Source organism: Manduca sexta, chromosome 9 (assembly GCF_014839805.1).
Source record: "Manduca sexta isolate Smith_Timp_Sample1 chromosome 9, JHU_Msex_v1.0, whole genome shotgun sequence".
Lineage (NCBI taxonomy): Eukaryota > Metazoa > Arthropoda > Insecta > Lepidoptera > Sphingidae > Manduca > Manduca sexta.
Window position 1 is genome coordinate 6255523 of NC_051123.1, and position 18730 is coordinate 6274252.

Below are 18730 nucleotides of genomic sequence, written 5' to 3' on the forward strand. Positions count from 1 at the left end.
ACCATTAACTTGGATTATAATATAGGTTGCTGTCTTTTGCACCACATCCTAGGGCGAATATATGCCCTAGGAGAGCCCAAAAAAGTGGTTGTCCAGTCCTAAGCAACTCAGAGGTTTGTGTACTCCAATCGAAAAATTCAGTCAAATTTATGATGCTTGATTTGAGAATCGCACGCAGTATCTAAAGGTTCAAAGGCACTAGAATGCTGTCATTAAACCTATAATTTAAAACTTTGCCATATATTTATAACAAATTCTTTTTTTTGAATTGGAATTTGTTCCCAACATCTGACGACATGAGCTTGCTCGTTCCATTGATGGTAAGCGATACGTCTGCCCTTAAACATTAGAAACACCATCCACCATTTTGAATTACAAAGTATCATTTGGCATTCCCCTGTGATCGCCATCCTGAGACATGAGATGTTAAGTATTATTATGTCCAGTAGTTACACTGCTTACAAACAAATATCCTTCAAACCAGAACAGAACAGTGACTACATACTGCTGCTTGGCGGTAGAAATAGACATTGCGGTGATATCTTCCCAGGCAGACTCCCACATATACCACCAGTTACCGCCACTATCTCCTAAAGCAACAACGGACTGATATAAACTCGACGATGAGTGAGTGCAAAAGCTCCCGCTAAGCCTAATCCTCTACAGATAAAAGCGTGAGATTAATATCGAAAGGCAACACACACACACTCACTTTTATCCTCAAATGAGCTGAGGTGGTAGTGCACCTACTTTTCGCCATACGTATCGCGTCCCATGATAGGAAGCGAGTCTATCGCCACAAATGCCAGACACCGGGCTTGTATTGAGCAGAAAACCCAATATCACTTAACCCGACCCGGGGATCGAACCCGACACCTTAATACGACAGTCTAGTCGTGCCGCAATACAACTACGCCACCAAGGCAACTAAGTATGTATGTCTGGAATTTGTTCTCAGATTAAAAAAGTCATAGCACTTGTTGCTTAGCCCTTGGGGTAGAAGCAAGTACTTGTACTTATAATGAGTTAATTTTTTTAATGATCGAACGGTTATTTATTGTTTGAACATTTATATAGCTTATTGACCATCAGATAGGTACAAACCCCCCGTAATGTTCATCTTGAGATATAACTAAACCGACATAGTTCCGTTTTCACATGTTCCTAAAGGCACGCGAAACACGTATTCCACATTGGTTTGGATAGGAAGGTGTTTCCTCTTTATGTATATTACTACGTGTTGTTCGTGGTTTCGCCGGCATGATAATCTTGCTAAAAAGGTAAAAGTAGTTTATGTGTCTATACGTGTTGCAAACTTCATATAAATCCATTCAGTATTTTCTGTGTTTATAAACCAGTGTTACAGATTACTTCTTATACATCTATCTAAACTACCTCTTTATTTAGCGGTAGGCCCGCATACGACGCAGTTTCTCATGAGATGATATGTTCGGTGAAATTGCGAGATGTGTCTCTACCGAACCCTTTGAGGTAGAGCCGAGAGCTTCTGTTTTAGGTATGTGGTTTTTTATTTATTTATAGGTGCAAATGTAACTCACGTGTCAAGTAATTGTGTGAGATAATTTAGGTAAGTCACCTACTAATGCAATATAAAATAATTTCTAAATCGGACAATACCCATAAATATTTTTGAATCAAATTCACTTATTACAATTATCCTATGCAATTATCGAATTTAATAACAACACCTAGATTCTGCGACTGAAGTAATATGAGAATAAACGATGGTAAACAATGAAGGAATTATAAATAAAACAATCTATATAAATATAATTTATTTATTTCATTTCAAGAAGACAAGGCTATACATAATACCTCTATTATGTACTAAGTATAATATCTGCACAATACAACAGTTAAATTTTTTGACTTGTTTTGGATGTTATATCTTAAGGCCGAAAGTAACCGAAACGTTCAACTATACAGTTCTTAAATATAATATCTATTCGAATTTTCAACGTCGCTTGGCTTGATGTTATCAGTACAGTCCAAAAATAATGTTGACAAAGAAAAGAGGTGTATTTTAACTATGGCCAACATTATGTCAGCCTGTCTCATTGGATATACAATGGCGAAAAAAGCTACTGTGGCGGGATTGTCACCATGTGTAATTGCTGTGGCTACATAATCGGTAAATTTTCAATCAACAGATAGAACTTGTTCAAATATAATACAACACAAACAAATTAAGATTCGCAGTTTTTTGTATAATTATGGTTTTATATGTTTTACATTTGATTGTGTTAGGTTATAACTTATTTGTTTGATAACAACTGACAATTGAAAATCGCCCCTAAGCTAAATAGCTTCTTTATCACAATATAATGGATATAGATTTATTATTCAGACGTAACAAACATTTTTAGTTTTATGTTTATGTCTATTTCCGCATTCCTTTCAGTTTACCGCCTTTAGTCTTCGATTTCACAACACCCTTGAACTGTTTCGATGTGACTGCTTTTTTCCTGTAAACAATTGTATTGCGGTTAAAAATAGTTGCGCCACGAATCAATTGTGAGGTCGGGTGTGATCATCTAACATGTGTATTTATATCCACCTTAATTACAAAAGTAGCAAAAAGAACAATATTCATTTTGACCTAATTTTTTGCCTCTAGAAATCTCATTCCGATGGCGCCTTGGTATACTATAATATCTGAAAATGTAATAACTACCTAATACCATTGTTTTTTGTGTTTGGTAGTTACTAGTGCTCAGATAACAAGACGCTAAAAAGTGATAATAGCTGTTTTTGCAGATACGATAGTTGACTTATAAGCCATCAATTTATGCACGACACAATTATATAACTTTTTCACTGTCTAGGTTTTTCGTGATAGAGGTATTACCTCAAGAGTCGGTCTATTCCTGGTATAGACAAAACTGGTTATTGCCTGGCTGTTCATTATAAACTCACCTCTTATTAAGGTTTTTCCTGGACAGCGGTAGGTAAGCATAAGGGTCGTGTTTGCCCTTCTTCTTCATGTCTCCTTTCGCCTTCTTAGCCTTGTATTCTCCGCCCATAGATGACGCCACTGATGCCGCTGAACCCAATGGTCTAAAATAATTTATTACATAAGTATTAATGACATTGATCAATTAGAACTTGCGCAGAACTATACTTATGTTTAGTTATGTTGGACATGATATTTCTTGGCCATGATCTTTAATCAGTGACACAAGAATGTATGACAGAAATTTATTAAAAATGATTACTTAATGCCATAAAGATGTTTAATATTCTGGTATGATTATGAAACCTGATGGCAGATCCGACATCAGTCACTTGAGGCTGATTGTGCATACTCAAATGTTAACCTGTAATTAGCTATTACACTAATTATTATTTCTAGGTTTATTACTGTTTATAACTTTTTGTGGACTTTTTCTATAATACAGATTTACGATTAAATAGTAGTCTTTATAAATATTATCTATAACAAAATGTCATTTTTGCGACAATTGCTCAAACATCAAACCTAAGAGAAGTAGACATCACAAAGTTTTTTATAAACTTATATGTACACAAAGTAATTTAGTAACTTCAGAGCAACCATATTTGTGTAGAAATAAAAAAAATTAGAACACTACCATCCTCAAGAATCATTTCGATAAACCATAGTTAAAGGTAAAAGATTTTATTTTTTATGTAAACGAACATTTGTATTTTGGCAGGGGATTTCCCCACGCATGCATGCATGACATCCGTCTCTGGAATTTTAAACTTACAAATATAGAATGTTATTTAAAAAGTGATAAACTAAATAAAATATTGTCAAAAATAATCTGAATTTAAAAAGGATTTTATTTAAATAAATATGATGAAGTAATTTGTAAAATTAGAGATGTTTATAAATTATAATGGTGTCATAAAGTTTTCTGTTTCGTAAACTTCCGGAGACGAAGAATATTTTTACTGTTTTTACCCTTATTTTTTCTTTGTGTTTGTATTTTTTGCATAATGCATTCTGTGTTTGCTTGTAATTGGTTGTGCAACTTATTCTAAACACTGTAAGCGAACCTAAATAAATAAATAAACCACAAGTTTCGACATAAGAACGCTTCAAAACAAGATACAATAAGTAGGGACTAGTATCGTACTTCCTTTGCCTTGTGTTGGTAGATCAGTTAAAATATAATATAAGACTACGCTAAATCACCGTCAAATAATCGCTAAATCATCAATCTTCCACAGACAATAGAAACGCTTCAACAATATATGTAATGATTAGATTAACTGTTTTATTTGGCTTGTCTTGGAAGGACCACTACCATGTCGCGATATAATATAAAACAATATTGCATGCAGCTCTGCCCGCGCGAAAGTTTTTCTGGAATAAATAATTGCCCATAACACTCAGGAGTAACGTAGCTTCCTTTTAGTGAAAATAATTCGAAATCGATTTATTAGTTCTTGAGATTAGCGAGTTCAAGCAAACAAACTCTTCAACTTCATATAATACTAGCTTTTGCTCGTGGCTTCGCCCGCGTGAAGGAGTTTGTCGCGATAATTCTTGTTTCCGACTTACTTGATATGTATCGTTATATTATGACTAAATTACACAGAATCATTATAAATTGTAGCCTATGTGTTATTCTGATGTATAACCAATATTACTGTCAAGTTTCATTCAAATCCGTTCAGTAGTTTTTTCGTGAAAGAGGAACAAACATACATCCATCCTCACAAACCTTCGCATTTATAATATTAGTAGGATAGATATGAGACTAGCTTTTAATCCTGACCTGTGTATGCCCTTCCCGCCGGCCTTGTACTTGGAGCCGACGGTGACGGTGGAGGCGCGGCTGCGGCCCGACTTGCCGCTCTTGATGCTGAGTATGTCGTCGTACCGCCGCTTGGCGCCCGGCTTCAGCAGCTTGGACGGCTTACTGTCTTCCGCTTCATCATCTGTTGACAGATTCTCATGTATATTTATGTTATATTAGTTCGTAATTTTGAGACTATAGGGAACTATCTAAAATATAGATTTTTGAGAAATCTACCTTACGTCATCAAACAATGTTATAAAATACACTCAGCACCAAATGAATGTACACATTGACACAAACTTTTTATATTAATTAGTTTGTAATACATACATTTGGCCTTCATACCCACATTTATATTAATTTAAAGCTGACTGTAAATTCCTAATTAATATATTTTTTTAAATATGACGGTGAGAAAGTAACGGTTTGATATCACTCATGATTAAGACGTACCAGTATCATCAGTATCTGTATCAATGTCGCCGCTCGGCCTCGGCTCCTGTTCATCATCATCATCATCAAAGTCTTCGTCAGTGATGATGAGTCTTCCGTCGGGTGCTGTTTTGAATCCACCGTCCTTCTTCTTGGCTTTAACCTCTGTTGTCTTCTGTTTCTGTCTGGGGTCCGTTGCTGTTGGGATAAAATATTCTTATTAGTAATTATGAACTCTCAATTAATATTTTTGTATTATGCATTATATTTTCGACTTTTGGGTAAAATAACAGTAAAATTATAAAAGGAATGCTAACATTTATATGGTAGTGAATTTATTTATTGCATGTCTTTACAACTAGGCAAACATATGCAGAATATATTATGAGACATCCTGTTGGCTCAATAAGTACCAATGACACAAATATAGGTTTTCTTATTGCTTTGATTGTCTTCGTATGTGAAATCTAAATAACGAAAATATATATCTATTTAACATGTGCAGGTTTAAGGTCTTTGGAATAGTTCACTTATTATTGTAGATGACTGTACAAAAAACAATCACCAGTAATTTTCCTTGCAGCCGATACATCAGCCAAGTCGACAATGTTATCCGGATCATCCTGAATCCAGGCTTGTGTGCGCGCCTTCTTCGCCTTGGGTTTAGACCTGGGTTCCTCCTCATCCATGAACTCCATCTCAGAGTCAGAGTCAGCCAGAATCTCTTCTAAGGTCTTGGAAGTACCTCTGATCGGCATGTCAAGCTCTGATTCGTTTTCGGGTTGGTCTCTGTAAAAATATTTTTTTACATAAAACTCACTAGAGATTACTGAATTTTAAGTTTCGGGTAGGTCTCTGCGAAGAAGTACTTTGTACATTCGCTTTTTTCGATCTCAAATATTGACCAATCAGAACAAAGTATTTTTGAAATTTTCAGTAATGACTTATTTGATCGGTTCAATCTCGGAATCGGATCGAAGATTGAGTTTCAGATCCTTAAATCAAAATATATGAGACTTTAACCTGATGGCACCAGGGACATATTTTATTAGTAGTATAGGCAGTATATTTATAAACACGGTGCACAGTACAGATTTCAGTATAATAAATGAGGGTGTAACGCTTTTTGTGCTCATTAAAAAAAAACACCTTCCTAAATAGGCGCTATTTTTCTCTTAATGTCTTAAGGCCACAACTACTACACGAAGAGAATTTGTCAGAGCGGCAATATTATATTTTCAGTATGAAATATACTTACACACAGCATATTTATATTTAACTACAAAATGAACAAAATCCAAGTCGAAACTCCATTTCGTCCCTATTCCACATTAGGCATAGTGCGATCATTTGTGACTAAAATAATAAATATTTCAATCTTCTAGATGAATTTTATACAAACTACTAACTTACCTTTGGTTCTCTTTCATTCTCTTTTTCCTATTATCAATCTTCCTCAAATTCCTGAGCCTCCGTAACATAACTTCATCAGATCCAGGTATGAGTTTCTCTATCGTGTCAGCACCATATTTCCTTAACATTCGCGTGAGGAAATACCCTATTTCAAGTCGAGAATGTCTCTTACAGTCTTCTGACATGGAAGATAGAGTCTTGAATATGAGTGGGAGACTTCCTGCTAGTACTTCTGTCGGTATTACCTTTGTATACACCTGTGGGACAAATCAAAATATACATACATAGTTACATATTGACGGTCCCCAAGAACAAAATTTCATTGAGAAAATGCTTGTTATCAAAAATGTATTTAATTTCTATTTTGAGGTCAGTAATTGATATTTATATTATTACTGAACTTAAACCTTCATACTGCAACTAGAGCATTTTGCAGATGAGATTTTCTTCTTGGAGACAGTCGATATAATCCACGCGCGAGCTCCAAGGAATCTTAAGAAATGTTGAAGTAGCGTATCAATGCAGTGATTATTAATATTACGCTATCGATGTAGGGTAGAGATAGGGCACCGAAAGCGCGAAATATATCGATCATATCGATAAAGTAATATCGACAAAATCACTGCATAACTCATTACGTCAACTTTACATAACATTCCTCTGAGCTCGTGAGTAGACTGTACATACATGCACATAAACCCGAAGTTAAACGGCCTGGCGTCGAGAGTTGATTATCCGTCGCCGATCTACACAATCATGCCGGCCTGTTCGATATTGGATATAAATAGATTGATCCCGGAAAGATACACTTGTTGTGTATGCTAATCATACGCTGTAAATCCAACGGCTTCTTAATTATGTTCATTGTCTGTTATCAATAATTATTTCAGAATAAAATTAAGATATTTCTTTGTATTACATTTTTCCTTCCATAAAATTTAAGTATAAATTGTCAGTGAAAAATACACCAACAAAATGCTACCTTAAGAACGCTCATCGCTGCCGCGACAATCTCCCGGTTGTTGGTTAGCATTTGTTGCGCGACCTTCTCCAGCAGTCCCTGAACTGTCTCCAGCCCCATGTCTTCTGAGAAGTTGTACAGCGCGGAAGCTACTGCGCGAAGCGTCGCGCTCACTATTCGAGGCAAATCCGCTGACAAACCTGACAGTATCATGTCTAGGTAGGCTTGCATACCTGTGGTAATATCGATATCGATATTTTGAGACAGCACAAATATAAACAACGAAAATCAATTTATACCCTTTACGGTTAAAAGAGGATCGTTGGTCGGTTTTGATACTTCCTATTATTTTAGTATCGCAAAGAATTGCCAAGAAAGAGCAAAGTGTTTTGCTTAAATAATATTTATGAAAATGACCAGTGTTGCCATTGACAATGCAACTACCTCCGTCCTGGTTTTTGAGCACGTTCCCGACACTCGCGATGAGAGTGAACGCGCACTGGCGACACTTGGAGTTGATGTCGCGAGTGCATATCACGGACTCGGCCACCGCGCTCTTCAGCAGCTTGCTTTGTGCTGTTAGCTGAGGCGATTCGTTTATAAGGTGCTCTATGCATCTGTGGACGAAACATTAATATTGTACCTTATCTAATTTAGATATATTGAGGTTGTTAAATACCACGGTAAAATAGTTTGATTATAGTATATTATTATCATTATTTATAGTATATTTTATCACAAAAAATGCGCAGTGGTATTTTAATTCCTAAAAAAACAACTATCCTCAACTGGTTGCCGCTGAGCTGTTGCAAGTGGCCCACCTGACTAGAAATCTAACTAATATAAAAAAAAAAGATTTTCCAAGATCGCATGAGCTGTATGCCAAACTTATAAAAGTAAAATAATTCAGTTCATTGAGAATACTCTTAATTACAATTAATAAAATATATTTTTTTGTTTCAATGAATTATGTTGGACCATATCATATCTACCTTAGACGTGTTTGTGAGCCTACATAACATAAAAAGTAGAGTAGGCCTACTATAGAGCATTCGTGTTGACTAATTTGCAAGCAAAAGTAATGCAGAATAAACGCTCAAACTCAAACTCAATACTAAATCTCCTAGGACAGAGTCAAGACCAATCCCAACACGGTCTTGGTGGGAAAACATCTGGTAAATCTTACATTTGTCATTTTACACCATGGTTACCTAATCTAGATAATTTATTAAACACAATAAAACTCGACAGCGACGACAGCCTAGTTGGGTGTGGAACGGACTGCCGAGACGAATGTCCGCAGGTTCAAATACCAAGGGCACACACCGCTGACTTTTCTAAAAAATCATGTGTGTATTCTTTGTGAATTTATCGTTCGCTTTAACGGTGAAGGAAAACATCGTGAGGAAACCTGCTCATCTGAGAAGTTCTCTATAGGAATTTCGAAGGTGTGTGAAGTCTACCAATCCGCACTAGGCCAGCGTGGTGGACTAAGGCCTAATCCCTCTCAGTAGTAGAGGAGGCCTGTGCTCAGCAGTGGGCAAGTATATAATACAGGGCTGATATTATTTTTTATTATAATAAAACTCACCTCAACCTCGCAGCCTTACTGCTATCAGCGACTTTATTGAGTGAGGTCATGAGTAGCTTCTTTATCTTCTTATAGTTCGCCTTTAAGAACTGCTTGCAGTTGTCGTTTGTGCTCTTAAATATCTCCTCTAGTATCCTGTATGCTTTTTTGTGTTCCATCTCTATCAGGCGAGCCTTGTCCTTATATCTTAGTTCCGCTGGAAGTTAATATTAATTAATGATGGACGTAAGTTAGTTGTACAATAAAGTTCTTTTATAAATATAAGGCAGATGGTTAAATACGTCACTTAATATTAACTAATGGCGTTTGACAATAAACCTTTAAAACTCTGGTGGAATTATTTATACGGGTATCACTAACGGCCTAAAAGTACATAACATCACGCATTTTATCCCCGAAGGGGTATGCAGAGGCGCAACTAGGGCACCCACTTTTCGCCAAGTATGTTCCGTCCCATGATGTGATAGGGGGCGAGCCTAACGCCATATCGGGCACAAATTCCAGACTCCGGGCTGATACTGAGCAGAAAAACCCAAATATCACTTTGCCCGACCCGGGATTCGAACCCAGGACCTCAGAGTAAACGTATGGGAATTTAAAAAAGTCTTTGGGTTTTCTGAAATTGAGTTTATCAAATAAATGCTACAATAAATTTTCATTTCACATTTTTTTTTGAGACAGGGCGGGATAGTTTTATCGACTCATCATCATCATCTCAGCCACAGGAAGTCCACTGCAGAACATAGGCCTCCCCCAAGGATCTCCACGTCGACCTGTTGGAAGCGGCCTGCATCCAGCGATTGATGATTTATCGACTGGTAAGAGATAATCATCCTTCGCCAATCGATGCTATATCTGATCGATCGAATCGATACTGGGCGTCACTCCACGTATTAGTATGTCCAGTTGAGTGATTTTGCTGTACCTCTATCTATCTATCTCTATCAGGATTCATATATTCAGCCAAAAGTTTTGATATGTATGAATTTATCGTGGTGTCTGCTAGCAATAAATCTTCTCTAGTCTCACCTGGTTTGCTCTCACCACCCTCTTCCATAGCTTCCGCTTTTTCTTTCTTAGCTCGCTTGAACTTCTTAGGGTCTTCTAGAACAGTCTCGCACAGCGGGTACACCCAGCTCTCGAATAATTTCTCAATTTGTTCGCTACTCTGGTACAACACTAGTAATCGAATGATGTCCAATATCGATTCCCTTTGGAAATGCTTGTCTTTCGACGCGTCTAATTGTTGCAGTGCGTTGTTGAATAGCTCTTCTCTTAATGTTTGATCGCTTATTGTTAAGTACACCTGTATCAGATAGTTATTTATTGCATTACACTTTTGCATAAAAATTGATACTTATGATTCGATAGTATTGATATATTTATAATTTATTTTCGAAAATTTCCTCGTAAATATCTGATAACATTATTGCAAATTTTCAGACAAAAATTTTAATAAGAATATTTACTACCCACCATTGTGGGGATCGTTTCGTCATATCAAAAATATATATATATATCATACTAAGCTAAAAATGAACAATCCTACCTGAATAGTCTCCAAAGCTGCCAGTCGCTGTCCCTCCGCGCTGCTGCCCTTCGCAGGAGACATGTAAATATTCAACAAGATTGGCAGGTAATTCTTGGCAAATTTACCCAACTCTGTCGAAGCCTCATCATCATTTTGGGAACATGTAATCAATTTTCTAAGAGCTTGCATCACTGACAGGCGGAATTCTGGATTGTCCTTTAGTACGTTACCTATAAGATAGTTAAGACATAAATTAATAGTACCGCCATAGTGGCCCACCAAAGTGTGTCCTATTCTGGCATCAGCCTGTGTATATCCAGTTCCTAAAAGCCGGCATAATTGAGTCCACTGTAGAGGGCTTACAATCAGGTGCAGTCGGTTCACAATGCCGTGAAACTTTAAAAAAATTACACTTGCCCCTGATCAGGTTAAGATTCCTGAGGTTATTTCGGGGAGTATGAATTTGACAAAACTAAGTTTATGGTATACCTAGATGAAATGTGGTGCATCTAAAAATTATTTTGGTAAATAATCATATTTGAGATAATGTTTATAAGTGGGCTATATTTTTCACTTATTTACTTTCATTTCGAAAGTAGTTTCGCAGGTGGGGTTGTAATACTTATTACTAATGAAACAAGGTACTTTAAGTCAAGTTCAAGGTCAACAAAGACAACTCATAGAACAACGAAATACAAGCTAAAATAACACATTTGTTGATAAACATTTTTAGTCATCGGTTCATATCGAGGTCACGGTGACGGGCGATACTATCAAAACAATTTCTTTAACCGTACTTATATGTTTTGATTTTATTATTTACAGATAATGGATATATTTATATAGCTTTTGCACGCGGCTCCGCTTGTGGGAATGTCATTCTGGGATAAAAGTCCCGCTTTATATTTTCTCGGGATAAACATTAGCCTATAGTCAACAAGAGTCATTTTATTAATGAAGAAAAGTTTATAATTGTTTTTTTTTTCAAAATCGTTTCAGAAGTTCCTGAGATAAGCGCGTTCAAACAAACGAACAAACTCTTCAGCTTTATATATTAGTATACATTTATTAACAATCTGACATTGTAATACGTCATAGTATATTATACAAGATTCTATTGCGACCACCACACATACTGTATATATCTTTTTCGTGGGGTATATACTATATGTATGTAGACAACCACAAAAATAGAAACAATTCAAGACTTCATAATAAGTTAGCTTCTACATAAGTTCAAAGGAGATCTTCCTTTTTTTAACTAAAAATAAAATAAGCCCTATGAAGTTTATTTTAATAATGAAAAATGGTGGAACGGTACACAAAAGTTGATAGGCGATTTGTTTTTTTTTTTCAAATACTTTTGTAGCTGACTGTACACTCGTAGTTTAAGGAACGACTGAGCACTTGTGTGACGCTCACCGTCAGGCGTAGACTTGTATATAGACGTAGCCCAGGGGAAGGCGGAGCTACTTTGTACAGCTCCAAGTTCCGTGGTCCCAAGCCGAGGTCAGAGGAAACAATTTTTGTAAATACATTTTTTTTAAATTACTACCAACCTGAATGCATTTGTATAAAAAAACTTACCCAAAACTCTAGCGACGAACTTAAAACTCTCTTTAATATCCTTAGGGTTGTTACAAAAACTTGGCAACAGCGCCCAGAATTGGTTACAAAGCAGCTCGTAAGTATGCGATCCTGGTACATCCTGCGCTTGAGTTAATTCCCGAGCTTTCTTCCTGCAAAACGTGGCCATCTCCAGAATCTCAGTGGCGAAGAATTTAAGGTTGGAATTCGTTATCTTCTCTTTCAAGACCGGCAGAAGCCAACTACGGTCCAAATTAATCGTCTCTGGTCCTTCTCGTAATGGTATTGTTTTGAGTACAAACTCTGGCCCTAGAGATTTTACAGCGCAACCAGTGGCATATTCCACTTCTTTATGGTTGTGGAAGTTGTGGCTCTCCCGACGGTCGTTTAGTTTCCTTAGTAGTGGCGTTAGAGCGTACGCTATTCTTTCGTTGGCGATCTGTTGGAAAAAAATCACATTTTGTTTGAAATATGAATGTATTGGTATTTTATGGTGGATGATTAAATTGACGTTTACTATATTTGCAATATATTACTGCCACTCTGAAGTTATCTACAAATGGCAACGAAGTTATTGTGTTCAGAGACTAAAAGGCGACAATATCCGTAGAGGGCAGCTTAGTGGGCGATATCAATAAATGATCCAAATCTTAATCTTCGATCCTATCCAGAGAATAAACCTATCAAAATAAGTCATGGCATTGTAGATAATGTAACTACTAGACATAATAAAACTTAACATCTCATGTCTCAGGATGGCGAGCGCAGTGGAATACTAAACAATACTTTGTAATTCAAGGTGTTGGATGGTGAGTGATGATTGGAGAAAACGATGGATATAGTTTAATTATAAAGTGCCATCTATAGATGTCAAATGTTGACACCTATAAATGACATATGGCAAAAATACGCACCAAAATATGACTTACCTCAAAACAAACCGCGATGGTCATGATGACGTGCCGTATGGCCTGATTGAAAGGATTGTCGAGGCCGGTGCCAATGGTCTTGAACAAGCTATCAATGTGCGACTTATGCTTCAAGAATATTTCCTCGCTCTCCGCAGCCGGTTTCACGCAATCAATAAGAACAGCCTGTGTGGATAAAAAAATGTAAAATTTTAAAAATTTATTGGTTTTGGTAAAATTTTGTTTATATTTAAAGAGTTATTCGTCAGCTATGTATATAATGATTTGTTTTTTAATAAAACTAGACCTTTATTTAAGAGGGGTGCACGTGCACCCCCCTGCCCAGAAATAAATCACAAAAAATATGTCACTGAATAAATCTGCAAGAACGACAACTATCGACCACTGAGGATTTTTTATGATAAAGACTTTTCAAAAACCCGTCGCAATTTACACATCTGCATCTACGCACTATACTACATTTTTTTTTTTCAAGTTTAAATTGTGCATCTGCACCTCCGTAAAACTAATCTTGACGGCGCCCACAAAATAATACAAAATGATATTTAATAATTTCAATGAATTCACATTCTTACCTTTAAAGCATTGGTGGAGGCGGAGTTAATGTCAGCAACATCAGATAACCACAGCTCTGTGACGCAAATGGTGACAAACGGTGGCAGATTCGGGATGCAGAGATTCAAATCTAGCCTATAAAACATTAGAATATAGCGTAATTTATAAAATTTCATTGTATTTAATACAATTTTATTAATAAATTGTGAATCCGATTAATATTATAAATGGGAAACTATGTGAAGGTTTAAGTTTGTTAGAAATAAACGCAGATACCGCTGAACGGATTTGGATAAAGTTTGGTAACTAGATAGATTATGTCCTGCGTTAATATCATATAGACTAGTTTTTATTCTAGAAAATTGCGGAGTCGCGAGCAACATCCGTTTAGTTTTATTTTTATAATAATAATAACAAAGAATTGGTCTACTTACCCAGCAAGACAGCAATAAGCCTGTTGCAGGACAGCGGCCCAGGCGAGCACTTGCCCGGCATCATTTGACGGCGGGCGAGCGGCGAGCAGCGCGCGGGTCAGTTGTACGGCCAGTGCGCTTGGCAAGTTACTGCCCCCGCTCGGCGCGGACAATAGCGCGTGCAGTGTGTGCAGGCAACATGTCTTTATGTAGACATTGTTGTGCGTCATCAGGGACAGGATAGCTTCACATGTCGTCTGGGAGTAACAATAATGAAATATTTATACGTACATTTATTAACCAAATTCGAAGTATGTGTAATATATTTATACATCGTATAAAATATATAGTTTATAAAACAAAGTCTCCTTTTCTATCTGTTTGTATGTTATCGTCAAAATTTACTGAACGGATTTTTATGACCTTTGGTATAGAAATAGTTTAAGACTATGAGAAAGTTAACGGCCACTATCCCAGGAAAATATATAGCGGAAATTTTATCGCCGAAAACTCCTTCACGCAGGCGAAGCCGCGAGCATAAGCTAGATGTTTATAAGGGTTATATCTAAGCAGTCTTGTTCGAGTATCTATAGCTCTCGTTAAAGATTTTTTGTAGGCTAATTCGTCTATGAATAGTAAAGAAATTAATAGTGAAACAGAATCGATGTACAATTTAATTACTTTTTTCAATAAAAAAATAATTTCTCCCTATTACATTATATTGCCTAAAATATAATAGCCTACCTTGACCTTACCTTAATATATTCTTTACTGAACACAGGCAGCACATCTCTGAGCATGGTGAGTGTGTGCAGCACGGTGCGGTGGCCAGACAGTAACGCCTCCGCTTTGATCTGAGACAAGCAGTACTCCGCCACGCGATTCGCAGCCGGATGCAGTTTGGGCACCTGAAATATTTTTAACTTATTGAAACCTAAAAGATGGACTAGAGCTATAAGATTTAATCTGATTAAAAATTAGTTCTAAGTTTTTTTTTAAACTGAATAACTTAAAATAGATAATATTTTGTTTCTAATGAAAATGTATTTTCTAGTTCATAAATGCAAATTTTAATAGTAATTAAATAAAAATACCAACCTTAGTCTTTTGTTCGTCCAATGGTATCATAAAGCAGCTGCCCCTAAGAATTGAGGTGACGGCATGCTGGGCAGCTTTCCTTACCTGATATCAGTTATAGAATGAAAATGCATTCCTAAAGGTTTTAAACCACATTTCTATAGTAAATGATGTATCTGAGATTGCAGAAATTTTTCTAAATGAAATAAGATTTAACAAATTTCATAATACTGCCATGCTAAGCTCAAAAGCAGTATCTCAAAAAAAAAACAAAATATTGATTTTATGTCATCAGATAGCCTAGAAAAATACCCATCCCATGAACTCACCTAAATAATGTATCTTGTTTAGAACTTGTTTAAAAAAAACCTTAAAAGAGTTTCTTTATCTCAGTTTTACTTACAAAATTATAAAACTATACAAAACTTTGATTATCTCAAAATAAGGTTTCCCTGACATACTGCTTCTGTACTTAGCATGGCAGAATAGACAGTAAATTATTTTGTTTTTTGTACTGAATTTGATACTTCCTCATCAATTAGCCAATCAAAAGAATATACCTTAGGTTTTGAGTGCAAAGTAAATGCCAGCAAAAATTCAAACACACGCATTGTAGACGAATCACCCCAAAGTGCGTATTCCTGAGCCCTCAGTAATACTGACAAACAGCCAATCACACTGCGCAGTAACGCGCCATTTTCCGACTGCGCATTCTTCTCCAGTATATCAGTGAATATAGTTGCCGCGTCGGAGAACTGTTTTCTCAGTACCCCTTGAGGTACTGACTTTACACCCATTGACAGTAAAGTCAGTGTAGCTACTAAACTCTCCTCGATTTCTGATGCTTTGAGAGTTTCCATCTGAAAATTGAGATAAATTTATAATTGTTGAAGCATGTACATTTCTCTTTGTAAGCTCCTTACATTTAGTAATTGACTGGCAGACCACAGTAAGAATTTCAAAACCAAAGCTTTTGTTACATATATCAAACAAGTATTGTAAATAAAAAATTCTAAAAAAATTGATGTATATTCTACCATATCTCTATTTGATATAATAATCAATGGCTAAAAATAGTTTCTGTTAACTGTGCACTGTAGGTCCATGCGTAGCAGTGTGATTAGTTGCATATAGAGAAAATAGAGCTTATAGTTTTTAATTGAGTTAATATAGTGTTTATGTTTCAATAATCTTACCAGTGCTGCAAAATATTCAGTGCTGGTTTGTTTTCCACCCTGTTCTTTAATCACCTCTGTGACAGCAGCTAATACTGCCAACATTTCCTTATGTAGTGCATTGTTTGAGTCAAATCTATTTAGCAATCTAAAAAATAATTAAAAATCTTTATGTGAATCTTATCCATAAGTGTATTTTAATAAAAGATATTAATTGTTTTTTTTTTAACTATACATACTTGCTAAAGCTAACATTGGAGCACTGACTCCAGTCTGATGCAAATGTCTGAAATGTTTTGTATGTTCCAGATCTCATAGTTCCAGAGTATTCAGATTCTGAGCCATCTTCCCCGGACTTCATAGACATATTCTCCAACTCTTTAGCTATAATCAATTCATTTTCCTTCTCTGATTGAGGTTTGCCTGTGCTGTGTCCGTATGTCATCATGGCGTCATGTTTGAGGACAGCTTGTTGTGTTAACCCTGTACTACCTGCAGACATAAAACAATTGTATAAACCTGGCTTGGCAAAATTATAATACCGTACCTATTATCATGTATAGAGGGAATGAGGAATTGATATTAACTTAAGATTTTCTATGGGTATTAAGTGACCCATTAGTCATTCCCAGATTATACCAACTTGAAGAGGGGTTTGTGGGTATTTCTCAAAAGCAATTGATGCTTGAAAGGCAATCATTTCTAAGCTACAACATAATTGCATTTGTCAAAACTTTATTGTGTTGTTTGTTCTAGGTTTTTATCTATTGGACAATATTATATAGTTAGACTTAATTTTGATAGTGTGAACAGTAGAATTTTATGAATTTTCTTAATTAAATCAAAGTTTTAAATCGCTTTATTTAAAAGTTTCAAGCATCAAAATGTAGGTAATAAAGTAGTTTTTAAGAAATGTTATTTCAATTTCTTCTGTCTCATCTATTTTTTTTGTTTGTCTTCATACATTCATTCCATATATTCTTTAATAGAGCAAATGAATTGAGACTAACAAAAATAAATGAGAGATAACAAAGAAAAATTCATGACAATATTTTGTGAAAGTTATTTCCTGACATACATTTAATTTGAGAAATACTTTACTGTTAAGATAAATCAAGAAAACTACATGCATATTTAGGCACACATAAACATCAAAGGTTATTTATTATAAGGTTATTTACGTTATAAGTATTTTTTCCACAATGTCTATGTACAAAGGTATGTAAGGTTGTACATAAATTTATTTTAAATAAATATTTATTCTGATGTGGGTAGACTATTGCCATAGCTCTAACTGCCTACTTGTCTAGCGTATCATACCTGAGTTAAAATAATGTACTAGTAGTTTAGATCATAATTATTTACTTCACTTATAAATATTATATATGTAATAGAAATGTGGGACTCTAAGTCGTATATGAAGAGTGGTTGTTAGATTGTCAAATGCAATGGTAAGGCGACTTCTACTGAAAAAAGATACATTAGTTGCAATGTTCATGATCGGCGTTTTTTATTCAATTGTTCATAAATACAAATTGGATCTTATTTTTTCTTAAAATAAGTCATAATTGTTTTTATTGTCTAGGTTATGGCCGTGTTATGATTTGTTTTCATTGAGTTTTAGTGAGTCCTAAATGTATTATATAAACAAGTATACTCTGAATTAAAACTTTACCTAGTTATATACGAATTATTAGTCCAATATAAATCAAACATACCCAAATTCTCTTGAAAAAACCGGGATTTTGCCATTTGTCGGTACTTTTGAGTTTTCGGATTGGAATTCGATGACTGTCCTTTCTGCCATCTTTTCCCCTTCGTCGTTCCCTTTATTTTAGATCGGAATTTTCCCATTTCTTTTATATCATAGCCTGAATTCCAACAAAAATACACACACGTGGTGATGTTTTGATGTAAATGAAGTCAGCTACATTTAGTTGTCAACTATGACAAGTTGACAATTCCACCAACCTAAAGTAGTACAATGTCAAAAATTTCATAATTACTCTGGTAACATTAGTAAAAATTGGAATTCATTCACTCCTTTTTATCATAGACAAATAGTGTTTGACAGTAAATTGACGGTATCAAATTGCGTTTCGTTTTACGCATTCTTTTCCTTGATTATAATTTGTATTTATTGATACGCATTATTAAGCGTAAAGAAACGTAGTATTTCCAATAAATTTTTCTTCATTCACCTTTATATCGCTTGTTTCATTGACGTTTTTCTTGTTTGTAAATAATAACCGCTGGAAATAGTACGCAATGTGAAA

At 35.5% G+C, this 18730-nt stretch overlaps 1 protein-coding gene across 1 annotated transcript; it reads right to left on the reverse strand.

The window, feature by feature from the left end:
- Nucleotides 1–1788: 1788 nt before the first annotated feature.
- On the reverse strand, nucleotides 1789–18410 carry LOC115441333 (RRP12-like protein). Its single transcript, XM_030166083.2, has 21 exons — nucleotides 18173–18410; nucleotides 16694–16946; nucleotides 16476–16602; nucleotides 15840–16139; nucleotides 15301–15384; nucleotides 14958–15110; nucleotides 14224–14459; nucleotides 13810–13924; nucleotides 13235–13399; nucleotides 12306–12744; nucleotides 10737–10948; nucleotides 10217–10493; nucleotides 9188–9383; nucleotides 8041–8213; nucleotides 7618–7829; nucleotides 6636–6892; nucleotides 5788–6011; nucleotides 5244–5420; nucleotides 4767–4929; nucleotides 2938–3078; nucleotides 1789–2486 (listed from the first exon to the last, which is right to left on the reverse strand). The coding sequence occupies exons 1-21, from the start codon at nucleotides 18306–18308 to the stop codon at nucleotides 2402–2404; spliced, it is 4125 nt and encodes a 1374-aa protein (XP_030021943.1). The 5' UTR covers nucleotides 18309–18410; the 3' UTR covers nucleotides 1789–2401.
- Between the last annotated feature and the right edge of the window lie 320 nt (nucleotides 18411–18730).

Excerpts from the sequence above, each read along its gene's own strand:
- LOC115441333 (XM_030166083.2), bottom strand. The coding sequence starts at position 18,308 with ATGGGAAAATTCCGATCTAAAATAAAGGGAACGACGAAGGGGAAAAGA. Across the intron at positions 16,603-16,693 it reads TCCAATGTTAGCTTTAGCAA|ATTGCTAAATAGATTTGACT; the intron begins GTATGTATAGTT and ends ATTATTTTTTAG. Across the intron at positions 7,830-8,040 it reads GCTCAAAAACCAGGACGGAG|GTATGCAAGCCTACCTAGAC; the intron begins GTAGTTGCATTG and ends ATATTACCACAG.